The sequence below is a fragment of the Danio rerio genome, chromosome 16 (assembly GCF_052040795.2).
Source record: "Danio rerio strain M-AB ecotype USA chromosome 16, GRCz13ab, whole genome shotgun sequence".
NCBI classification, from domain to species: domain Eukaryota; kingdom Metazoa; phylum Chordata; class Actinopteri; order Cypriniformes; family Danionidae; genus Danio; species Danio rerio.
In genome coordinates this window covers 40,462,938-40,485,819 of record NC_141036.1, presented here as the reverse complement: position 1 = coordinate 40,485,819, position 22,882 = coordinate 40,462,938, and the positions used below count along the sequence as shown (strand labels likewise).

Below are 22,882 nucleotides of genomic sequence, written 5' to 3'. Positions count from 1 at the left end.
ATCTTCACCAAACCAAAATGGACTTTCAGATTCTGTTTAGAGATGAAGCGAAGTAATTTTTGTCATTCACAAAGAAACTTTTATATTGTTTTTTTTTGCGTTTGACATTTGTTGAAATTACCTAGAATTGTGTTTTAGGGGATGTAGTTCACTCTAAAATGAAAAGTTCCTCACATTTTAATCTTGCATGCCTTTCTTTCTTCTGTTGAACTCAAAATAAGATATTCTGAAAAAGCAGACACTGACATCCATAGTAGGAATACAAATACAATGGAAGTCAATGGCTGTTTTTTACTGAACACTCATTAGTTTAGTTTAGTTTCTTTTATTTTTGTCATTTAAAACATCCCAACATCGGAAAAAAAAAACATCAAACACTATAAAAACCTATCATAATAAATAAGCTTTTAGAATTTCATGAATTTAAAATAATATTAAAATATAACCCTATTTAAAAAAAACAAATCACAGAAGGGAATAAATACTTAAATAACTATTGCACAGTTTGTTACTATAGTTAGAATGTTAACAATTGGCGCTAGTTGAACTATTTATAGGTTTATTATTACATACTAGCTATCAACAGTGTTTAAAATATAGTCTTATTCAAAAGTCTTGTAAAGACAGGATAAAAACCATCATGAAACCGCACGGATTTGCTCCTCAGGCTTCGGTACCGCCTGCCTGATGGCATGAGCCAGGGTGGGTTGGATCCCTTAAAATGCTATTTGCCCTAGACATAGTTGTTGATGCAGTTCCTCAATAGATGTCATTTAGACTCTAATGGACCTTTCAGCAGACTTTATCATCATCTCAATGGTGTTCAGTATATCTTCCTTTGTTTTTAACAAAAAAATTATTATATTTTCAAGTTTTTTGTGAACTAGACAAAATGTTAATGCAGCATTCAAAAAAAGTTCAACTCTTGGAGTAAAACATGTTAGCAATATAAATGCCAATATTTATTGATTGAGATTCTATAGAGTACAGCCACAAAACAGAAACATAATAACAACAACAACAGAAAGTGTTAAATACTTTGAAACATGACCTAGTTTCACCCTGAATGTCCACGGAAATATAAGACATTCAGTATTTGATATTTACATATTTCAAAATGCACATATATATATGAGTCTCAAGAAGCAAACCGAGAGAGAGCTCCCATAACCAAATGAGCTGATTTATGTAAGAAAAGAAGAGGTGTTGTTGTAGTTTGATTGCCAACTGAATGGAGATCAGATTTCTGGTCTGCTGAACCAGGAAGTATTCAACAAGTCACAAGTGCTGGATTTCCATATGATTCCTCATACCTTCACATTCCACTCAGCACCGCATTACTGTCTTTCTGTATCCATATTCAGAAGATCACTGAGATTGTGAAGTTCTCCTGATGTTCGCTGGTCACTGTTTTTTCCTCAAGGCAGTCACTTCGTCCTATAAATAAAGCAGGACTATATTTAAATTCTACAAGGTGAATTAATTATTTTTTTCCAAGTCAAACTTATAGTGTCAGGTATATCTGTTTTTTTAGATGTTTTTATGGTATCTTTTAAGACAACAGCAGCAACGGAGACGTTCTGTCAGTTAAAACGGGTTGTATTTTTAACTCACTGCTGCCCTCTTGAGGACGACCATGGTATTTAATACAAATGAGCAGCTCTAAATGTGTCACTATTTATGCGTGTTTACTATTTCACTCTTGGGCTAAAGCAGCTGAGACTAGACTAGATTTAACTAGCAAAAAAAATATTAAATTAAAACTTTAAAACAAACTTTTTAAAACTTTTTTTTCAGATAGTAGCCAAGGAAATATTTATTATCAGTTTTTTGACCAAAAAAAGAAGTTGATTGATACAAATAAACTATGTGTAGTTTATTATAGAATTGAAACTAAAAACCACATAGCTAAAATCAGTGTTACCCAAAATAAATGTACTAAATAAAGAATTATTTATAAATATATCTTGAATTACTTTCTAAGAAAATATTTCTCACGAACATTTAGTTTAATTTGATGTACTAAAATAGAATAAAATGCATATAAAAATACTCTAATAATTTTAATATATGGGTTATTTTACCCACTGTTGGGCAAAAATACATTCACATGTATTTTAAAATAAAATACCAAAAACCTACATTCTAAGTGTATCAAAATAAACTACAAAATACAGCAGCCACAAAATCTATCAAATAAAATACTGTATTTGGGTATTTTGAAAATACTACAAAAAACTTTTACAAGGGAGCATGACATTTCTTCGCAAACCTTCTATCAATAGGCCTATTCCATCAATCCCTTCACCATTAAACTGATTTAGTGTATTAACTGTTTGTGCTGCCACTAGGAGTTTTGACCAGTCTGTAGATTGGAGTATTATTTCATATTCTTGTCTCATACTGATTAACTATGTCAACGTTTGTAATTAACTATAAAGTGCACCTGCAGATCAGCTACTGGCATTTGAAACAGCCAATAAAGTTGTATCACTGTAGGGCTTTATGTTGTTTGTCTTATTTTCCTGTCTTATTTTGACTTGCTCCCAAATCAACCTCTTCTATTTGTCTGTTACTTTATATTGGATGCATAATTTCCAACCATACTCCAAACATTGATCAACTTCTTCTATATTAATACATTTTCTAGTGAGATCTCAAGCCTTGGCAAACAACTGAGAAAAGACCACTAATAAAGTCCACATTTTTATAATGACATTATACAGTCTTCTTACAAAGTATTTTACAGTATTTAAAAAATACAAGACGCTAAAGTATTTTTATACAAAAGTTTAAGCCTGTTTCATAAACCCCATCAAATACAAATGACAAAACACTGTTTTGTGTTTGAAAAATGTATTTGAAATACATGTATCATAAATACTGTCTATCCCTGATTATACCCAACTAAAATCATAGTTATATGACCCAGGGTCGAATTAACCAATGGGCATTATGGGCACAAGCCCAGGGCCCATGTGCTATTGGGGCCTTTGCAAGGGTGAACAAAATACAGATTTTGGAGTGTCTATTTAGACTAATAAGCACAAATAGCACACCTCATTGGAATAAGCTATTTGAGCGATTTAATCCCATCACTGATTGATCAACAGAGACAACATAACTACAGAGCGCTTAACAACAGCGTGAGTGGCGCAGTTCGTAAAGCGCATGGCATCATGTTTTGTTCATGGTTCGAATCCATCATCTGATAAACTCATTCTTCTTTTTTTGCCATTAATTATCAGATTGGAAATACATTTATTTTTAATAGAAAGGAAATATTTTTGTTTAAAAATGAAAATGCGACAAAGTCACAAGTGGCTCGTGGGTATTTAATAAGATTTAGCTTATTTTATAAGTGTAAAAACATCATCTAAATAGTTGTTTTAAATTTTCTATAAAGTTATTTTCCACCTGGTGTTAAATGTTAGTGACATCTTAATATAACTAATTTTTATTTCCAATGAATACCACTTAAAATATATATATTTTAGAACTGCTTCAGTGAACTTGTAGTATACTAATAATCAATAATTACTAGTTTTATCAGTTTTTTTTATCAAAGTGTGCTTGAAACGCTTTGAAAGTAAAATCTTTGTAGATTAACATTTATGTACTATATATCATTCATTTACAAAATGTCGGCAACACATTATAGATTCATTTCATTAAAAATATTACATGATTATTATTCATATTAATTAATTACATTCATTATTATTATTGTTACTACAATTTTCTTATTTTTTAATTCAACTATTGGGGTGCAGCCGGTTAAGAGGCCCTACAAAACAATGTACCCAGGTGCCTCTGAAATTTTAATCCGGGCCTGCTATAATCTATTAATAATAATTAATAATAAAACCTACAATTATCATAATTTGTTTATCATTCAAAATAACATATTATAGCTAATTTATAATTTTTTAAAAACACTTTCAAGACAGTTATTGTCTATTTTAAGCTAGTTGTCAAGAAAATAACTTTTTATTTAGTACATACAAAAAATAAAAAAATAAATATATCGAACACTAAAATGAGCAAAAACTATATCGATGTTTAAAAATGCTAAGTATAAAAATAAAAAAAACTTCTAAATAATATTAAATTGATGACATTGGGGAAAAAAATTGGACAGTGCACTATTTTGTTTTGGTGCGATGTACAGTTGAAGTCAGAATTATTAGCCCCTCTGAATAATTAGCTCCCATTTATTTTTTTTCCCCAAATTTCTGTTTAACGGAGAGCAGATTTTTTTCAACACATTTCTAAACATAATAGTTTTAATAACTCATTTCTAAAAACTGATATATTTTATCTTTGCCATGATGACAGTAAATAATATTTTACTAGATATTTTTCAAGACACTTCTATACAGCTTAAAGTGACATTTGAAGTCTTAACTAGGTTAATTAGATTAACTAGGCAGGTTAGGGTAATTAGGCAAGTTATTGTATAACAATGATTTGTTCTGTAGACTGTCGAAAAAAATATAGCTTAAAGGGGCTAATGATTTTGACCTCAAAATGGTGTTCAAAAAATTCAATACTACTTTTATTCTCGCCGAAATAAAACAAATAAGACTTTCTCCAGAAAAAAAAACTGAAAATGTCCTTGCTCTGTTAAAGATAATTTGGGAAATATAAAAAAATAATAATAATAAAATAAATAAATCTTGGGGTACTAATTCTGACTTCAACTGTATGAATATAATTTCACCAGATGATTTGAATAGCTCCATTTGGAAAGATTTTATTCCTTTAACTCAATTGCGATGATCAAGTCTTTTTCTATGCAGTGCATCATAAAATAAATTACAAGCATATACAAATACGTTAAATAACATATTTAATATAAAAGTTCTGAGGAGTCTATCAGTATTCAAACCTGACAATCAAATGTAAAATATCATGGTCGTCATTGTACAAGTAAATTTTAAAAGCAACATTTAATATATTCTTTATCTTTTAATCTTTGATAAATAATCCAATCCTGTGACGTGCCTATTGCGGTTCACACGTTGCGATATCAATGCTCAAATTATATAATTGTTCAGCCCTAATTGGAATTCTATTATCTCCACGGAACAGACTGATATCTAACCTGCAATCTGGTGCGCTTCTCCGTCTCGTCTTTCAGTTCTTCTTTCAGCTCCTTTATGTCTCTCCTGGTCAGGAAACAGTGAGACTGTGATGAAGGATGTGTGTGTGATGTGATGGTTGCAGAGTGTGAGGGGTTTTTACTCACTCATGCTGTGCTTTCAGCAGATCCAGAGACATGCGGAGCTCCTTGAGTTCAGTTAGCACCGAGGCCAGAGACGCACCGTCCTCCTGAACCGCTGATCTGCTGTCAGTCTGGATTTTAGAAGGTGAAGTCACCGGCTCGGTCTTACTGGAAGGTGCTGACTGGGATTCTGTAGCCTGAGGGAAAATGCCAGCAGCTCAGCAACACAAGGATCAGGGACAGAAATACTGGAACTACAGTACATACTAACAAATGAAGTTACATTAGATTAGAGAGGATTTTAGTGAGCAAGGGGTGCAATCATTGATCAATGTTTAGTAAAAGTAACGTTTAAAGAGCCCCAGTTATAAGTTTTTAAAAATGACCTTCCATGCAGTGTGACACAGCTCTAAGTGAAGTGAAATATCCAGCTAAGGCTTACATCTGAAAGTGCGCCGTTTTTAAAACTATTGATTCATGAATCATGAGGGTAATGAGTCTTTAGTCATGTTGGTGTGACGTTGATGCAGAACTCAAGCCCCGCCTATTTGTTGCACACACAGACTTGGGAAAATTAAAACCCCCGGCCCCACCCACAAACATTGTAGAAAGAAAAAGAGGAAGACAAACACTGTAGCAGATCCCGGTTAAATCTTGTCACAAAGACGCTGTGCCCTAAAGTGTGAGGGAAAGTTAAGTGTTATTTTTCCCACCCAAAGATGAGGCTGAGAAGAGTCAGTGGTTGAAGTTCATTTTTGCAAAAATACCTCAGCATTATAGCCCCAGCCTTGTGCTGTGTTCCTGTCATTTTTCTGACGAGTGCTTTAGCAATCTGCATGCTTTCAACGAGGGATTTGACAGCCGTTTGTTTAAGGAAGGATCAGAAAATAATATTGATGTATGGGACTTTGTGCACTGTAAAGTTTCTGTCAAGCTCTGACAGTTCATGGATCAGTTCCTCCCTCCAGTTCACAAGTATAAGTAACTCACTGTACGTGCGTTTAAAATGGTTGCCTCCTTGTTTTCTATAGCTTGTAAATAATTACTTGTAATCGCTCCACGCGGCCTGTAGTGTATCTGGTTAACACTATATTCCTATATTGAGTCTAAAACCATGCTGAAAACGTGACGTGTGCTGCTTTTTTTACAGATTTAAATGCATCTGTGAGCTCGCGATCCTCTGTTGTTTGTCGTTGCTATGGCCATCATCAGCTGTTCCTACACATGTGCCGCAGTCAAATTTCAAAATAGTTTAGCTTTTTCCACTGTGTGGACTAATACTGAATGCGTGTCATGGTTAAGAATAGAGTAATATGCTGGTGCTAAACTGCATTGCTTTAATGCACTCCTGAATTGGGCTCACACATATACTCTGCACTCTACTACTTTAACAATGTGGGCATTTCTCTCTGTCTCATGCTGAACCCAGTGACCAATCGCAATAGACTGGGTCATCTGACCAATCAGCGCAGATTAGCATCACACTAAGGAGTGGTTTGGGAACAAATGAATCGCTGAATGAATCATAAGGGTGTCGTTGGGATAATTAGGTAAAAATAAATGCATATTATAAGACAAAAGTATTTTTGACCTAAAAATGCATTAGTAAATGTTGAACTATGATTAATAAATGCTGTATATTGCTCATAATTACTTCATGTTAGTAAATACAAAAACTAATGAAACCTTATTGTAAGGTGTGACTGTTTTTTTTCAGCTTTTTTCTAATACTCCTGAAAATATGTATAATTGTATCCACTAAATATTAAACAGCACAGTTCTCAGTATTGATAATAAGCATTTCTTAAGCATCAAATTAGCTTAATGGATCTGATTGGTTCCACTTTCTACAAAGTGACCTTAACTAATATGTACTTACAGTACATTGAAATTAATAATTTATTACATTGTACTTTTAGTGTAAATGCATGCTTTTACATAGTACTTATGATTTATTAAATACCTGCATGTAATTATGTCTGTAATTAATTTCTGTTTATAATTACGCTGTTATCGGCGCAATAGCCTAGTGGTTAGAGCACCGACATATGGTGCAATAGTACATCAGGGCGTCCTGAGTTCAAATCACGGCTCGAGGATATTTCCCAACCCAACCTCCCTCTCTCTCTCCAACTTTGCTTCCTGTCTCAATCCTGTCCTATCTAACAAAGGCAAAAACGCCAACAATATCTTTAAAAAATTAAATTAAAATAAATAAAATTCTGCTGTCGACCATCCCTTACACTTTAACCCACTCTTAAACCTACCCATACCACCAAAGCTTTTCCTAACCTTACTATATGTAATACATTATAAACACATTTGTACATTGTATTTCTAGTCTGAAGCAAGTGCATGGTAGTTAATGACACTTAATATAAAGTGGGACCTTATGATTTATTGAGGACTGTTCATGTTGCATTGACCACTGCAGTAATGGTGCTGAAAAATCTGTTTTTTTTTTTTGTGAGCAAAAACATGAAACATTTAATTACATTTACACCCTATTGCTTCAAACCATTGAATGTTTAAGATGTTTTATACGCTGTACAAAATGATGCGATCATTAAGATACATTTTTATAATACTTTAACTGGTTTTAATATGTTTCATTTTATTAAAGTTTATGACATTTAATTTTATATCTCAAATCCGTTTTAAAGTTAAGTTCAATTTAAACACCTTAAGGCTGCAAATAATTAAAAGTGTGGCCTCAAATAACTCCAGAATCTAATATCTTTTGTTTTCCAACCTTTGGTAACACTTTAGAACAACTTTCATTAATATTTGCTCAAAACATTATATAACGCTTGACAGATCAAAAGATCATATACTTCCAAATATTTCAAATATACAAAACTATAAATGAATTACATTTAAAATATTTGAAGGTACATGAGGCGATCTGAGAAACATTATTTAATGTAGTAATATTTTTAAATGAAAGCTCTTATAAAGAGTTATCCAAACCTCTGGAATATGTTGTGGTGCTCCATCCTTCTCCTCTGAAGGTTTGCTGCAGTCAGTTTCAGCAGGACCCTTTATGAAAAACAGATGTTTTTGCATTATTTATTAAGACATTAGACAGTCAATAATTATTTAATAATTATAGTAACTTAAATAATTACATATTAGATTTTTTTGTTTTGATTATCATTCTCCATGCATTTCTACTGACATGCTATTACATTTGCATTGGATTGAATGCAAATGTAACTGATTATACCAGTTAATTAAAACAAACATATTATATAGTAACTATGATATATAAAAATTATTTATTATTTTATTGATCAGCAGAACTTATTTTTACTTCCGTTTGTGCTAAAGTTATCATTTTTCTCTGCACACATTTCATGACATGAATTGACTTGATTCATTGCAACTCATTTCAGGTTTTTTGTTTGTTTGTTTTTAAGAGGGTATAATGTAAATCAGATGTTTCTCCAGAATATGTTCAGCTGAAAATAAATCCGGATCATTTATCATATAAAGCACACTTATTTGCATTTCCTGCCCCTTTGAAAAAAGAGAATGGAGCCTTTACAGCCTATGCCTCATTTACTCCAGCAAGAACAAGTGAAACATCTTCATGTGCGAAAGGACTTTCGGTTTAACTGCTGAATAGTTTTCTGAGCACAAACACACAAATCACTTGCACACAAGAAGCTGACTGTCAAGTTAGTTCTATATATAGCAAGTTCTGTTTCTCAACTGTCAAATGTAACAAGGTCATGTCAAAAGCACATACAGCTTACATAATGTATGTGAGTGTAAACATTTGGCAAATAAATTTCCTGTGTATCAGTATATTAGATCTGTGCAACCATGTCTCTTGACTTAGATATGATAATAGTGAACTAATAGTACTAACATTACTCAACCAGGCCTCATGCACTTGGTGCCAAAATTATTTAAATTTGTGATATTATGACATGTATTGTATATAGGTACAAGAAATCTCAAGATTAACATTAAGCCATTGGGTTGGAAAGATGCATTGTGAAGCCCTGTTCAGAGTAAACAATTTTTAATGTTACTTTATCAAATACTAATTTTCTAGATCAAATCTTCATGTTTTGTGGGTGCTAAAAACACCCTAAACATTTAGTCAAGAATGCTCATATGTTACAATTATTATAAGTGTATTTATCTGACTGCCCCCCATATATGCATATGTGTGTGTGTGTGTTTGTTTTCAGACCAAAAACAGTAGTTAAGTAAATGAATTTGTGCCTTTAAAAGTTGCATTTAAAGCTGCAGAAACGGTTTTCCTGCAACAGCTGTAAACAAAGCAACACAGCACTCACAAACGCTAATGTTACTTAAACTTCAAATGACAATAAAACTTTCAACAGGCAGTCAGTTACCTTCAAAGATAAATTTACACACAATTTCGATGCACTTCTTGTAAATAAGAATGTAACCAGAGATTTGTTTTTATACACTACCTGACAGAAGTCTTGTTGCCTATCCAAGTTTTAGGAACAACAAATAATAACTTGACTTCTAGTTAATCATTTGGTATCAGAAGTGGCTTTTTTGAAAGGCAAAGGCCTTTTATTTTACCAAAATAAAATATGATCCTGCCTTGACTTAACAGAATAAATGTCTGTAATACAATATAAAGTCATGGTGCAGTGGAAAAATAATTACTGTTGTGTATGACTTCTATTAGCTTGGAAGACTGCATCTATACATTTCAAATAACTTCAATAAAGTCATCTGGAATGGCAAAGAAAGCATTCTTGCAGGGCTCCTAGAGTTCATCAAGATTTTTTAGATTCATCTTGAATGCCTCCTCCATCTTACTCCAGACATGCTCAATAATGTTCATGTTCTGTGACTGGGCTGGCCAATCCTGGAGCATCTTGACTTTCTTTGCTTTCAGAAATTTTTGATGTGGAGGCTGAAGTATGAGAAGGAGCACTATCCTGCTAAAGAATTTGCCCTCTCCTGTGGTTTGTAATGTCATGGGCAGCACAACAACAAAAAAATCTACCTTTTGTCACATTTACAAATGATCGACTAGAAGGCAAGTTATTATTTGTTGCTCTTACAAATGGGATTGACGACAAGACTTTTGTCAGGTAGTGTATGTATGTATGTGTTCTTACTGGGCTGTTGATGTGCCTCAGCTATTAATTGCCACCATTTAATTTTTTATTCTGTCATATTAGTCCCTCACTGACACATCATACAGACAGGAGCACTGTTGCTGTAACTCCACAAAGATTTCTAGTGGCACAGTTCTCTATCTTTAGGCACGTTCAAATCAAGACTGCAAACGCTTCTGTTTAGCTGTGCCTTTACTGAATGAGCACTGTGCTACGTCCAACAGAACGCACAATTTTGTCTTTCTTTTCTTTTTCATTCTTTTATAACCTGTTTTAATTACTTTTATTATTTGTTTTTATTTTCTTATCCTGGTCTCTTTTATTCTTGTTTATGTAAAGCACTTTGAATTGCCACTGTGTATGAAATGTGCTATAGAAATAACTTGCCTTGCCTATATTTTGTTTTGCCATGTTAAAAATCTAATAAAGAGTATCTGTGCTCCTATTGGTCTACATGACGCATGTGACAAACCCAGTCATGGAAAAAAAGAAAAAATGAAACCTGCTAAACACTCTTTGCTGATGTTTCTGTCACAGACATTGAATCAGTTGTTGTGAGTCACTACAAAACAAGAAACATTTGAATATTGCATATCGTCACCCATTTGTCATTTATGAATGTCACCAACACCCTAAATCAAGCAAATCATCTAGAAAATTCAGAAAACAATAATTGTGTAATCAGAACGGGGCTAAATTGCCAGCAGATTTCATGCATTCACATGCTCAAGCTGCAACATTAAGCATTAAAGGAAGCTGAAAGTGTGAAAAGCTTTATAGAAGCCCTTTGTATTGAGAGCGGTTTTGTCACACACTGAAAGCCGGTAAGCTTTAATCCTGAGGTGTGTACAGTATGAGTGTCATGCCTGTGCCCTTGTGTTCGGCTCACTTGTATAGCAGTGGCGAGGGCTGTTGGTGGTCTCCTCTGTGGAGGTTTAGCTCTGTTGGCCGTGGGATGGCTCAGTTTCTCTGAGGACACGTCTACACCATCAAACTGGTCAGGGGTCTTATCTTTAACCTCCTTAATGTCTTTTACCTCTTTGTGCACTGGAGAAGGAGGCGGCGGTTGTTTCTGTGGCTCTTCAGCATTTCTAAAAGAGCGAAAAAATGCATTATGCGCATACAATACAATAAAACACTTGAGAAACTTTTCATACTGAAAATACACTGATATTGTCACACAGAGTCAAAATAAACATTAGTATCTGTTATATGGTTATTACAGTATGTGAAAAAAGTCTAATGTGCCTTAAAGTGCTTTTACTAAGCTAATTGTTGTGATGAAAAATGCAGATTAAATTTTAATTGACTGTAATGTAGTTTGTGCATTCATTTAAGCAAAAATGACAGTTCATTCTGTGCGCTTGCCTGAGGATGTGTCAGTCTCTGTTTTTCTTTTTATATGCTTACTCAGAAAAACAGGAAACAGGCAGTTTGAGTTTGTTTAGTCCCTCAGCAACTCATAAAATTTCCATCTCTCTTTACAAGACTGAAAATTCACAGGCCCTTTAGAATAACACACAATACAAAATGACTGCTTAACTATGGGGAATCATCCCCTGAGCTGAAATAACTGATGGAAACTGAATACTGACTAGCTACTGAAACTTTTGTTTCAGATTTCCAGGGTTCCCACTCTTTCACAGACACCAGATTCAAAGACTTTTTAAATGACCAATAATTTTAAATCAAGCACCTTTGTACTTCACACCCCATCCCTAACATTTTACTTAGACATAATGGGCTCTATTTTGATGGTCCATGCGCTGAGCGCAAAACGCAGGGCGCAAACGCTTTCAGGGCATGTCAGAACGCATTTTTGCTAATTTACGGACGGGAAAATGCGCTTTGCACCAAGGCGCATGGGCTAAAAGGGTTGAGTTTATTTTCTTAATGAGTTATAGGTGTGTTTTGAGAATAAACCAATTAGAGTCTCATCTCCCATTCCCTTTAAGACCCAGCTGCGTCGCGCCAAGAGCGCATTCGCTATTTACAGGACGCAAAGTAAGTCTAAGTAGAAAAAATTAGCATTTCACAAGCAAACAGTTAACAGTTGACAGTTTTTTTTTAACAGAAAACTGTTAAACAGAGCATCTACTGCGTGAGAATGAGAGATAAATTATCTACTTTCACTTTCGCTCTTGGATAGGGAAACCTTTATGCACAAACATCAATTAGCCTATAAATAATTAATTTAGTTTGTTAAGCGCAAATATTTGTTTCAAAACTATTTCTAAATTCAGTTCTAATTTTTAGCAAACGAATAAATGAACAATAATGACCAAGTGTGGTCAAAATACTGAGTTATTTCCAAACACACCTGCCATGCCCCATATGGTCTTAAACCTGACAGGTGGGCAAATCTAAGCTTGTTTTTAATAAAACAAATATAAATATGGATATAATAAATAATACTGCTATTAATAATAACATTATACAAAAGCAAATTGTTATGAATGAACTGAAAAAGCCTCCCGAGATGAAGAAGCATAAAAGCAGTGATTTTTCATATTTATATAGGCTAGAAAATAATGTTTTGTACTATTTTAATCCTTTATATTTATATCCTATATCTATTCTTATTATATCCAAATATATCCTTAATATTTAAATTTTTTCATATGTAAAGATATTTGCCTATTGCTCTCTTGTGCGTATTAAGCAGTGCGTAAGCGAGGCACAAGTCTGCGCCGGAGTTTAGACCGGGTTAGTTTTGGTCTAATGAAAAATCTATTATAGTTTCTTAAAATAGCGACGCGCCAGCGGTCCGCCTCAGAACGCCTTCCTTTTTAGACCAGAACGCCTATGGGCTCACAAATGAGCGCTAATGCATTTGCTATTTAAACAGCGTAGCGCAACGCCTCAAAACGACTCTTGCGCCAAGCTGAAACTTCCAAAAGACTACTGCGCCTCGTCTTGCGCCCCACTGCGCTGGGAGTATGATAGGGCCCAATATTTACATGAAAATATCAGAGTAAAGTCGGCGCCAGTAACCTAGTTGTACATATATATATATATATATATATATATATATATATATATATATATATATATATATATATATATATATATATATATATATATATAAAATTTTATACATCATGTTCAGAAAACTTGAAAACAATTTGTTAAATTCAGTATTGGTAATATTAATAATATTCAGTTGCAGTTTATCAAAAATTGCTAAAATGTGAATAATTTGTCCCAACTCTTGTACAAGATTTTAATTAAGAATGTCTTAGTTTTTTTGTTCAGTGTTTTGAAAGCAGCACAGTTCAATTTATCACCTTGGAATTACAAGGTTCTAGCTGCGTTCTGAATGATTTTGAGATATTGAGCTTTAAAGTTTTTGCATTCCATAAAGCAAACAGTATGTGTGTAGCATTTGTTTTCTTAAATAAAAAGTCTTAAAATGTAAACAACTTAGAACATTTCATAATGTAAATAAGTTGTCATTTAATAAGAATATGTCAATAACTGAATTGTAACAAAAATGTCAGATAGAACCTTATAATTCTAAGGTGACGAATTGTTGAAATAACACCATAAACTTCTAACACTTAGAAGAAACTAAGTTTGTTTTTAAGTTGTTTACATGAATTTATGTGTCTAAGATTCAAGTACATTTGAAGAAGCGTGGAACTCTTCTTCTTATATATTTGGTGTTAATTGTAATGTCCTTCCTTACTTTGGATCCTTCTTTATGGCCTTGTCCTTCACTGGTGGAGGTGGAACGGGTGGTTTGTGCAGACCAGGCAACTTGATTTTACCAGGTGGGTCACTTCGGAAGTCTTTATTGTCTGGTTTGTCAACTGTGCGAAGAGCAGATAAAGACAAAAGATAGAAACCAACATACTGGATGAATTTCCACAGACATGTAATGTAAACAAATAAACAAACATTTATTTAAGGCAATTAAGGCAAAAATGTTGTTTATTTGTGCGTTCGGAATTATTACTTTTAGTCTCCGTCTTTGGTTTCGTATCAGAGCTGTTCTGGTCCATCACTGGCATCTGGTTTTCTGAGATATAAAAAGATATATACGATTAATTAGTCTATTAGCTTCATGTGTTGATGAATTTTTCCCCATCATTGATATAATTGTTTGTTTTTCTCTAATGGTAATGATGACTTACATTTTTAAATAATTTTCTCAAGCTAAATAGGAATAAAAATGTTAAGATGATAAAACTGTTAATTTTTTTTTTGTTTGTTTGATGAGGTTTTTTCGCTCAATTATGAAAGTTTCATAGATTTTTATTTGTATGTTTTTAAAGACTATTTCAGAATTTGTACTTCAGAATGCCATGTTTGACGTAATGCATTACTTGTTGTTTGTGTGATCATTTGTGAAATTCATACAGTACACCTACACCGAATTCGTAAACAAGAGCTGTAAAATTTATCGAAAAAATATAAAAATTTTACTGAAAAGTTACTGTTACTTTTTGCATCTTAATGTCATAATTGTCAAATGGTCACCCATCAAGCCTTTTCCTCTATCTTTTATTTATTATATTAAAATATATAGGCAAAGTTTGGTTTCAATGAAAAAATCTGAATCAAAAGATTTAATTATTAAAGTTGCTATTCCCTCAAATAAAAAAGAAAAGCACTTGTGCAGGTGTAATACTAAAAGGCATATAATACAGGAATATTAGATTCATTTATTAAAGGTGCAATATGTAAGTTTGACATGCAGTGGTTAAACTAGGTATCGCATTCTTGAATCAAAACAAAGATTGAGGACCAAAAAGGCTGATTTAAATCGTGTTCTATATAAAAGCAACGGCATGTGATAGAAGGAATATTTTCCATATTAAAATGAGTTTTTGTTCTAACCAACACCTCAAATTGATATATTAGAAACAACCTCTATTTCTTGCAGCTGAACAACAGAAAACTTCCTAACATGTTCACCTCAGGTACATCTCATGTGCTTTATTCAGTGTTAAATGCTAACAATGAGTTTGAATGCCATTTTACATGACATTTATTGCCATTTACTGAAAGGAGCAGCAGCAGATAGTTCACCTCAGATCTTGAAAATGAAATAAACCGATTGAAATTAAACTTCAGAACCGTGATTCAAAACCAGCACATGATTCAGCATCTACATTTACTCATGTTAAAGAGGTTTAATATGTATTAATTAGATTATAAACCTTGCCATTCATGAGTGAGTGCATATTTTGTCCTTCTGAATGGCTGTATTTAAATTTCGGTCATGTTTCGTCTGGTGCAAACAGCCAAATTGCTTATCACTGCAAATCTCATTACGGAGTGTGGTTTTAGGACATGCGGTTACAAGAGAGAGCCTTTCTGAATGAATGAATGAAATATGCAGTTTTCCAACAAGGTAATGGGAGGTGCTGCAATATAATTGGCTAAAGTGGCATTGGGTGACTTTAAAGAAAACAAAACAAAAACAGCATTCTGGCAGGTAACGGACATTTTTAAAGCAGAATAACTGACTTTAGCACTGTTTTTCAGATAAACAAGAATGTCCACTTAGCATGTTTCTTAAATTTTTGCAAAAATATTACGGTATTTTTATGTTTTAGAAGAGTCAAAAACTTACATATAGCACCTTTAAATGATCATCTCGAACAAGGCTTTGTGCATTGGGTAGGTTTCAATAAAGCACTTTTAATAGCATGCCACACGCATGTGGACATCTAGCTGCCAGAACTGCTATTCCTTCTCCAAACATCACAGAACAAACTCTGTCGTGACTGATGAATACTCTTTCATGGTTTTCTTTTTAAAAACACAAAATGCTTTGAAACACTTTCACATCAATGTTGGGAGAACATGGAGGTCTCAGTGGCATGGGAACATCAACTTTCCTTGACACATGAGCAAAAGAACTGCTCTGGCTGTGTGTTCACTGCTATGAGTGTGTGGACTTGGATGGGTTAAATGGTTCACTATACTTGGCCACATGTCACGACTTTCCCTTTCCCTACCTCTACCCCTAAAACCAACCCTCACAAGAAGCCTATGACAAATGTTTTTTATGATTTGTAAGTGTTTTGAACTACAAGAACACAAGGCATGTCCTCATAGACCACCTCAATGTTGTTATAATTAAGTAATACCCCTATACATACTGTACTCTTGTAGGTCATGTCCTTACAAAAATGTCTGCCTACCAAAACCAAAAGACACATACACATACACAAACACAAACACAAATCCTCATGGGTTCCCTTAATAAACCAGAATGGTTTCAAGCAGTGAGTCATTAAACCACATCCTTGAAAAAAAAAGACAAAATCTCTGTTCTCATCCAGAATTACTCTTTCGCAGGCAAAAACTATGTATAATAAAAATTCAAATGCACGCACAGATTTTGTCTAAACCATAAACATCACATGCCATTATTCTGCATAAACATCTTCTTTAATATAGAACTTCTTTTCCACACCATGACAATTGTATTTTCTTTTAAAAGCAAGTCTTCTAAAAACCCTGTGACTTTTCTTATAGCATAAAGATTTAAGACAACACATAAACAAAATTAACTAACCATATCTGGAGAACGCTAAACTCAGAACGCAAACACTGAGGAATAAACACATACTGTACCCTGTGAGCTTTGTTAGTTTTCCAACATCACAAGCCTGAATTCATAAAGAAATGAAGGCGTATATAAAGAGAGCTCATAGGTTGCTGGCCTCGTCTTCCTCTAGACTCTTGCTCACATGATCTCCTCATGGCCTACGACTTCCTCTCACAACCCCACACAGCTGCATAAGTGTGTTTCTCAGAGCGGTTTGCGGTAATGAATGTTACGTGTGTGAAGTCAGATTTCAAACTTTGACAAAAACACTACATTTCTAGGATTATAACATCATCTTAGTACTGTCAGTGATAACTCTGCAACAAAGCACACACAATTTACCTGAGGGGAAAAGGCAGAGTTTAATAGTTCACTGAGAAACAAAACATGACATGCGGAAAAAACACTGACTTCCTGTCCTACAAATGAGATCTGTCAATAACAGGTGCAGAATCTACATTTTATGGTTTGTAGTTTCGTTTTTTGTGTGTGTACCATACTAAACATAAGCCTATAAAGATTCAGAAAAGTCAAGCTGAATTCAAGAAAGTTATATACATATACAGGGCGAAGCAGTGGCGCAGTAGGTAGTGCTGTCGCCTCACAGCAAGAAGGTCGCTGGTTCGAGCCTCGGCTCAGTTGGCGTTTTTGTGTGGAGTTTGCATGTTCTCCTCCGGGTACAGGTGAATTGGGTAGGCGAAATTGTCCAAAGTGTATGAGTGTGTGTGTAAATGTGTGTGTGGATGTTCCCAGAGATGGGTTGCGGCTGGAAGGGCATCAACTGCGTAAAAAAACAAGCTGGATAAGTTGGCGGTTCATTCCGCTGTGGCGACCCCAGATTAATAAAGGGACTGAGCCGACAAGAAAATGAATGAATGAATGAATGTATACATATACACTCACCGGCCACTTTATTAGGTACATTTTACCAGTACTAAGTTGGACCCCCTTTTGCCTTCAGATCTGCCTTCATCCTTTGTGGCATGGATTCAACAAAGTACTAGAAATATACCTCAGACAATTTGCTCCATATTGACATGATAGCATCACGTAGTTGATGAAGATTTGTCGGCTGCACATCCATGATTCGAATCTCCCATTCCACCACATCCCAAAGGTGCACTATTAGATTGAGATCTGGTTACTGTGGAGGCCATCTGACTACAGAAAACTCATTGTCATGTCCAAGAAACAAGTCTGAGATGACTTGTGCTTTATGAGATGGTGCGTTATCCTGCTGGAAGTAGCCATCAAAAGATGGGCACACTGTGGTCATAAAGGGATGGACATGGTCAGCAACAATACTCCGGTAGGCTGTGGCTTTGACATAATGCTCAATTGGTACTAATAGGCCTAAAGTGTGCCAAGAAAATATTTCCCACAACATCATATCACCACCACCAGCCTGAACCATTGAAACAAGGCAGAATGGATTCATGCTTTCATGTTGCTGACGCCAAATTCTGACCCTACCATCTGAATGTTGTGGCAGAAATCGAGACTCAGGCAACGTTTTTCCAATCTTCTATTGTCCAATTTTGGTGAGCCTGTGTGAATTGTAGCCTCAGTTTCCTGTTCTTAGCTGGCAGGAATGGCACCCAGTGTGGTCTTCTGCTGCTGTAGCCCATCTGCTTCAAGGTTTGACTTGTTGTGTGTTCAGAGATGCCCTTCTGTATACCTCGGTTGTAACGAGTGGTTATTTGAGTTACTGTTGCCTATCTTTTAGCTTAAACCAGTCTGGCCATTCTCCTCTAACATCAACAATGCATTTGCACTCACAAAACTGCCGCTCACTGGATATTTTCTCTTTTTCGGATCACTCTCTGTAAACCCTAGAGATGGTTGTGCATAAAAAACCCAGTAGATCAGCAGTTTCTGAAATATTCAGACCAGCCCGTGTGGCAACAACAATCATGCCACGTTCAAAGTCACTTAAATCACCTTTCTTCCACATTCTAATGCTCGGTTTGAACTGCAGCAGATCGTCTTAACTGTGTCTACATGTCTAAATGCTTTGAGTTGCTGCAATGTGATTGGGTGATTAGAAATTTTAATTAATGAGCAGTAGGACAGGTGTACCTAGTAAAGTGTCCTGTAAGCATTTGTACTGCAATTACAATAAGGGCTGTTCATAAAAGTCGAGAAATATGATAATGAGGATTATTATTATTATTATACTCAGAGTAGAAGCAGTTTGGAGATTGGATAACAAGAAAATTGATCTAAAGTAACAAAAAATCAGTGTAAAAGTGTAAAAACTGGACTTCCTCTATTGTTGTTCACTTTTCTTTATCTTTGGATGTTGTTTTCAGTCTACAAGTTAATAGTATTGTTATGATTGTGTATGATTTATAATCAAATTTTTAACTGTTTAAGATTAGTCAGTGATGATTGATCATTCATTACAATCCACAACAAAAAAAAAAACTATTATATTAATTAGCCAATTATGAATGGTGAATTTATATCCGTTGAATGCTTAACAGGCATTAACTAGCAAAATATATACTACATTTATGGCACAACAAAAATTATCAACAAATTAAGGGTAACACTTTAGTTTAAGTAACAACTCACACTATTAACTACTGACTGATTACCTGACCATTAATAAGACCTTAACTGTTTATTAGCACTTATAAAAGTATGATCTTATTCTACATCCTTAATCCTACACAATATCTAAACCCAACAACAACTTTACTAACTATTAACAGTCAGTTAGTTAGTAGTTTATTAAGCTAATAGTCTTAGTAATAGTTAATAGTGTGAATTCTACATTAAAATAAAGCGTGACCAAATTCAGATTTTATATGATCAGATTGGGTTCTCAAGCGTAACATTTACAATTGTAAATTACTGATGATATAAAGAAGATTTTCACATACAATAAAAGATCAAATTAAATGTCAAAAAAATTATGAGACACTCAATGCTGGATTCAATCTTTTAAAACTGACAGTAACAAGTTCTTCAAAAATGACACATGCCACGTCTTACACCTTATAAAAGCAGCTTCCACACCCCCTTAAACCTTAAAATGCTATTTTTGTAGCAGCATTACCAGTTATGTTTGGTATCAGCACAAGAAACAAACTAGTCTAACTGGCCCTGCCGCTATGACAGGTACAGTATGTCTTACCTGAATCTTTCTTTGAGCCACTTCTCACCGGTGCTTGGCCCGCATTCCCAGTCTGATTCACAAAAATGATCAACAAAATACAGATTAGTCCTTCTGAGAAAGATAAAGCTCGCAGTCTTTCCATGCAGGAGGAATCAAGTGACCGTTTTTAGTGTTCCTCTCCTCTAAAGGAAACCTCTGAGTCAATTTCTTTTAATAAGCACAAGTAACAGGAAGAAAAAAACTGTCATATATTAAAGTTAACTGTGTTTTATCCTCACAGATTGGACCAAGGCGTTAAAAACAGATTTAAGACCTGCAGTCTCTCCATCTTAAAACTATTTGTAAACTAGCATGAATTTCCTTGGCCTATAATTGCTTTCTGAGCCAGTGTGTTTTACTAAAAAAGCAATGTTGACAAAAGGGAGACTCCCATTCTCTAAGAGCACAAAAATGGGCTAATCATGGGAACATTTCTCTGTCCCACACTCACTTGAAGAGTCTCCGCTGGGATCAGCATGACGAAGTTATCAGGAAAAAAGCCCCTGCGTCCGTTCACTTCCCCCTCCCACCAGCCATCATCCTCAGTGGACTGCAGAGAGAAGAAAAACTAAAAGTTTTGTACTTACCCAAGTCACATACTATGTACAGTTTAAACATAATCAATCAATGCATTATATAACAACTTTCTTAACTATTTTATGGAACTTTCATGATGTAGTTTCCATGTCTTTAAGTTAATAATATTTTTAGGAATGTGTATGATTTCTAATCAAATTTGTAAGTGTTTGAGATTAGTCAGTGATGACTTATCATTCGTTACAAACCATAACTAAAGAGCTATTACATTAATTTGACAATTATGAATTTTGAATTTATATCCTATAAATGCTTAAAAGACATTAACGAGCAAACTATATATTTGACACACAAAACAGTATATACAAATTTGGGTTAACACTTTAGTTTGATTAACAACTCACACTATTAACTACTGGCTCAATACAGAGCTCATTAAGATTTACAACCCTTCCAAATAAGGTAAAATAAGACTTTTCTAGGGATAACTCCAACGTTCTAATCGGCTTATAAAATGATTCTAGAGTTTTTTGTACTTAACTAAGTCTCATATACTATGTAGATTTGAGAGAACAGTTTAAACATAAATCAAAGCAATACATAAAGCCCTTCTAACATTTAATGGAACTTTAAATGATGTTGTTTTCATGTCTTTAAGTTAATAAGATTTTTAGGAATGTGTATGATGTCTAATCAAATTTGTAGAAGTTTGAGATCAGTCAGTGATGATTTATCATACATTACAAACGATAACTAAAGAGCTATTATAATAATTTGCCAATTATGAATGCTGGATTCATATCCTATGAATGCTTAACAGGCGTTAACTTGCAAAATTTATACTTTAATTTATGGCACTTGAGACAACAAAAAGTATATACAAATTCAGGGTAACGCTTTAAGTAACAACTCACACTATTAACTTCATTACAGAGTTTATTAATATTCACAACCCTTCCAAATAAGGTAAAATAAGACTTCTCTAGAGATACCTCCAACTTTTCATATGGTCTTAATAAATGGATAAAATGATTCTAAAGGTTTTTTGTACTTAACTAAATCACATGTACTATGTAGATATCAGAAAACAGTTCAAACATAATAAATCAATGCATTTTATAACACCTTTCTAACTTTAAGGAACTTTCTAACTTTTATAAAACGTAATTATTTTAATTCATTATTTTACTTTTGCAAGTTACCAAGGAAATAAACAATTTAGATGAATTTAAAATTAAAACTTTATTTTAAAAGTATCGTAAATTCAACAATTTAAGAGAATTTATTTACTTCTTGGTTAGTAAAGATAATGATAATCCACTGTCGTGTACTCATTAGCAACAGACAGATTGTTTTGTGCAAAAATTATGATCATATTTCATTATTTTGCAGTCACAACCAGCTGAGAGCACCTTACTCAGATCTGATGAATCATCTTTGTTTTTTCTGTTTATAATGTACTGTGTGCCTTATAAACAGAAAGCAGTCAGCACGTCACTGATGACACACCTTGTTGATAACTGTTATGACGTCTCCCTTCTTCAGGTTTAACTCGTCTTCGGCAACAGCAGCGTAGTCGAACATGACCTGACAGCATTCTTTCACTGTGGAGGAATCAAATGTATTCAACACCCTTAACAAAAAATATAGCATCAACTAATTCAGTGTGTGTCTGCCCAGCCAGGTTGGGTGGAAGAATCTGAAAGCACATTGTCTTTTTCTTGAATGAATAGGTAGATTACAGTAGGTCTTCTCATGCATTAAACTACTATAGTACTGTTTAGAACTAGAATGTTGTTTGATTGTCTTGAAGTTGAAGAGAACAACCACAAAAACCAGCTAAACAACATTTAATTGTTTAGCCAACATCATCTGTGCAGAGTGACTTCTCACCGTTTGACGTTTTTTTCCGTAAACTTGGTCTCTGTTGTAGCTTTCCCTGTTTAGGGAAAAAAAGAAGACATAACATAACATATAACATACAACCTAACAACATAACAACATATAACATAACATATAACATAACATATCATATAACATACAACATAACACAACATATAACATAACATATAACATAACATATCATATAACATACAACATAACACAACATATAACATAACATATAACATAACATATCATATAACATACAACATAACACAACATATAACATAAAACATATAACATAACGTAACATAACATACCTCTTTACTGAAGACGGATCCAGAGAGCTTAGGTCTGGCTTTGGCATCATCTGCAAAACATTAATCCAGGGA

At 34.0% G+C, this 22,882-nt stretch overlaps 1 protein-coding gene across 8 annotated transcripts in view; it reads right to left on the bottom strand.

Moving 5' to 3' along the window:
- Positions 1–925: 925 nt before the first annotated feature.
- mnmip1 (manchette microtubule inner protein 1) overlaps positions 926–22,882 on the bottom strand; it is a 34,540-nt gene continuing 12,583 nt past the window's right edge. Inside the window, exons 6-17 of one of the 8 annotated variants that reach the window (XM_087286215.2) lie at positions 22,811–22,860; positions 22,503–22,548; positions 22,119–22,213; positions 20,524–20,622; positions 20,052–20,103; positions 14,303–14,365; positions 14,033–14,156; positions 11,234–11,435; positions 8,198–8,266; positions 5,252–5,424; positions 5,108–5,171; positions 926–1,437 (exon numbers count right to left, since the gene is read on the bottom strand). In XM_087286215.2, the coding sequence (XP_087142341.1) occupies positions 1,405–1,437; positions 5,108–5,171; positions 5,252–5,424; positions 8,198–8,266; positions 11,234–11,435; positions 14,033–14,156; positions 14,303–14,365; positions 20,052–20,103; positions 20,524–20,622; positions 22,119–22,213; positions 22,503–22,548; positions 22,811–22,860 (1,070 nt within the window). In that variant the 3' untranslated portion in view covers positions 926–1,404. 8 annotated transcript variants of the gene reach the window in all.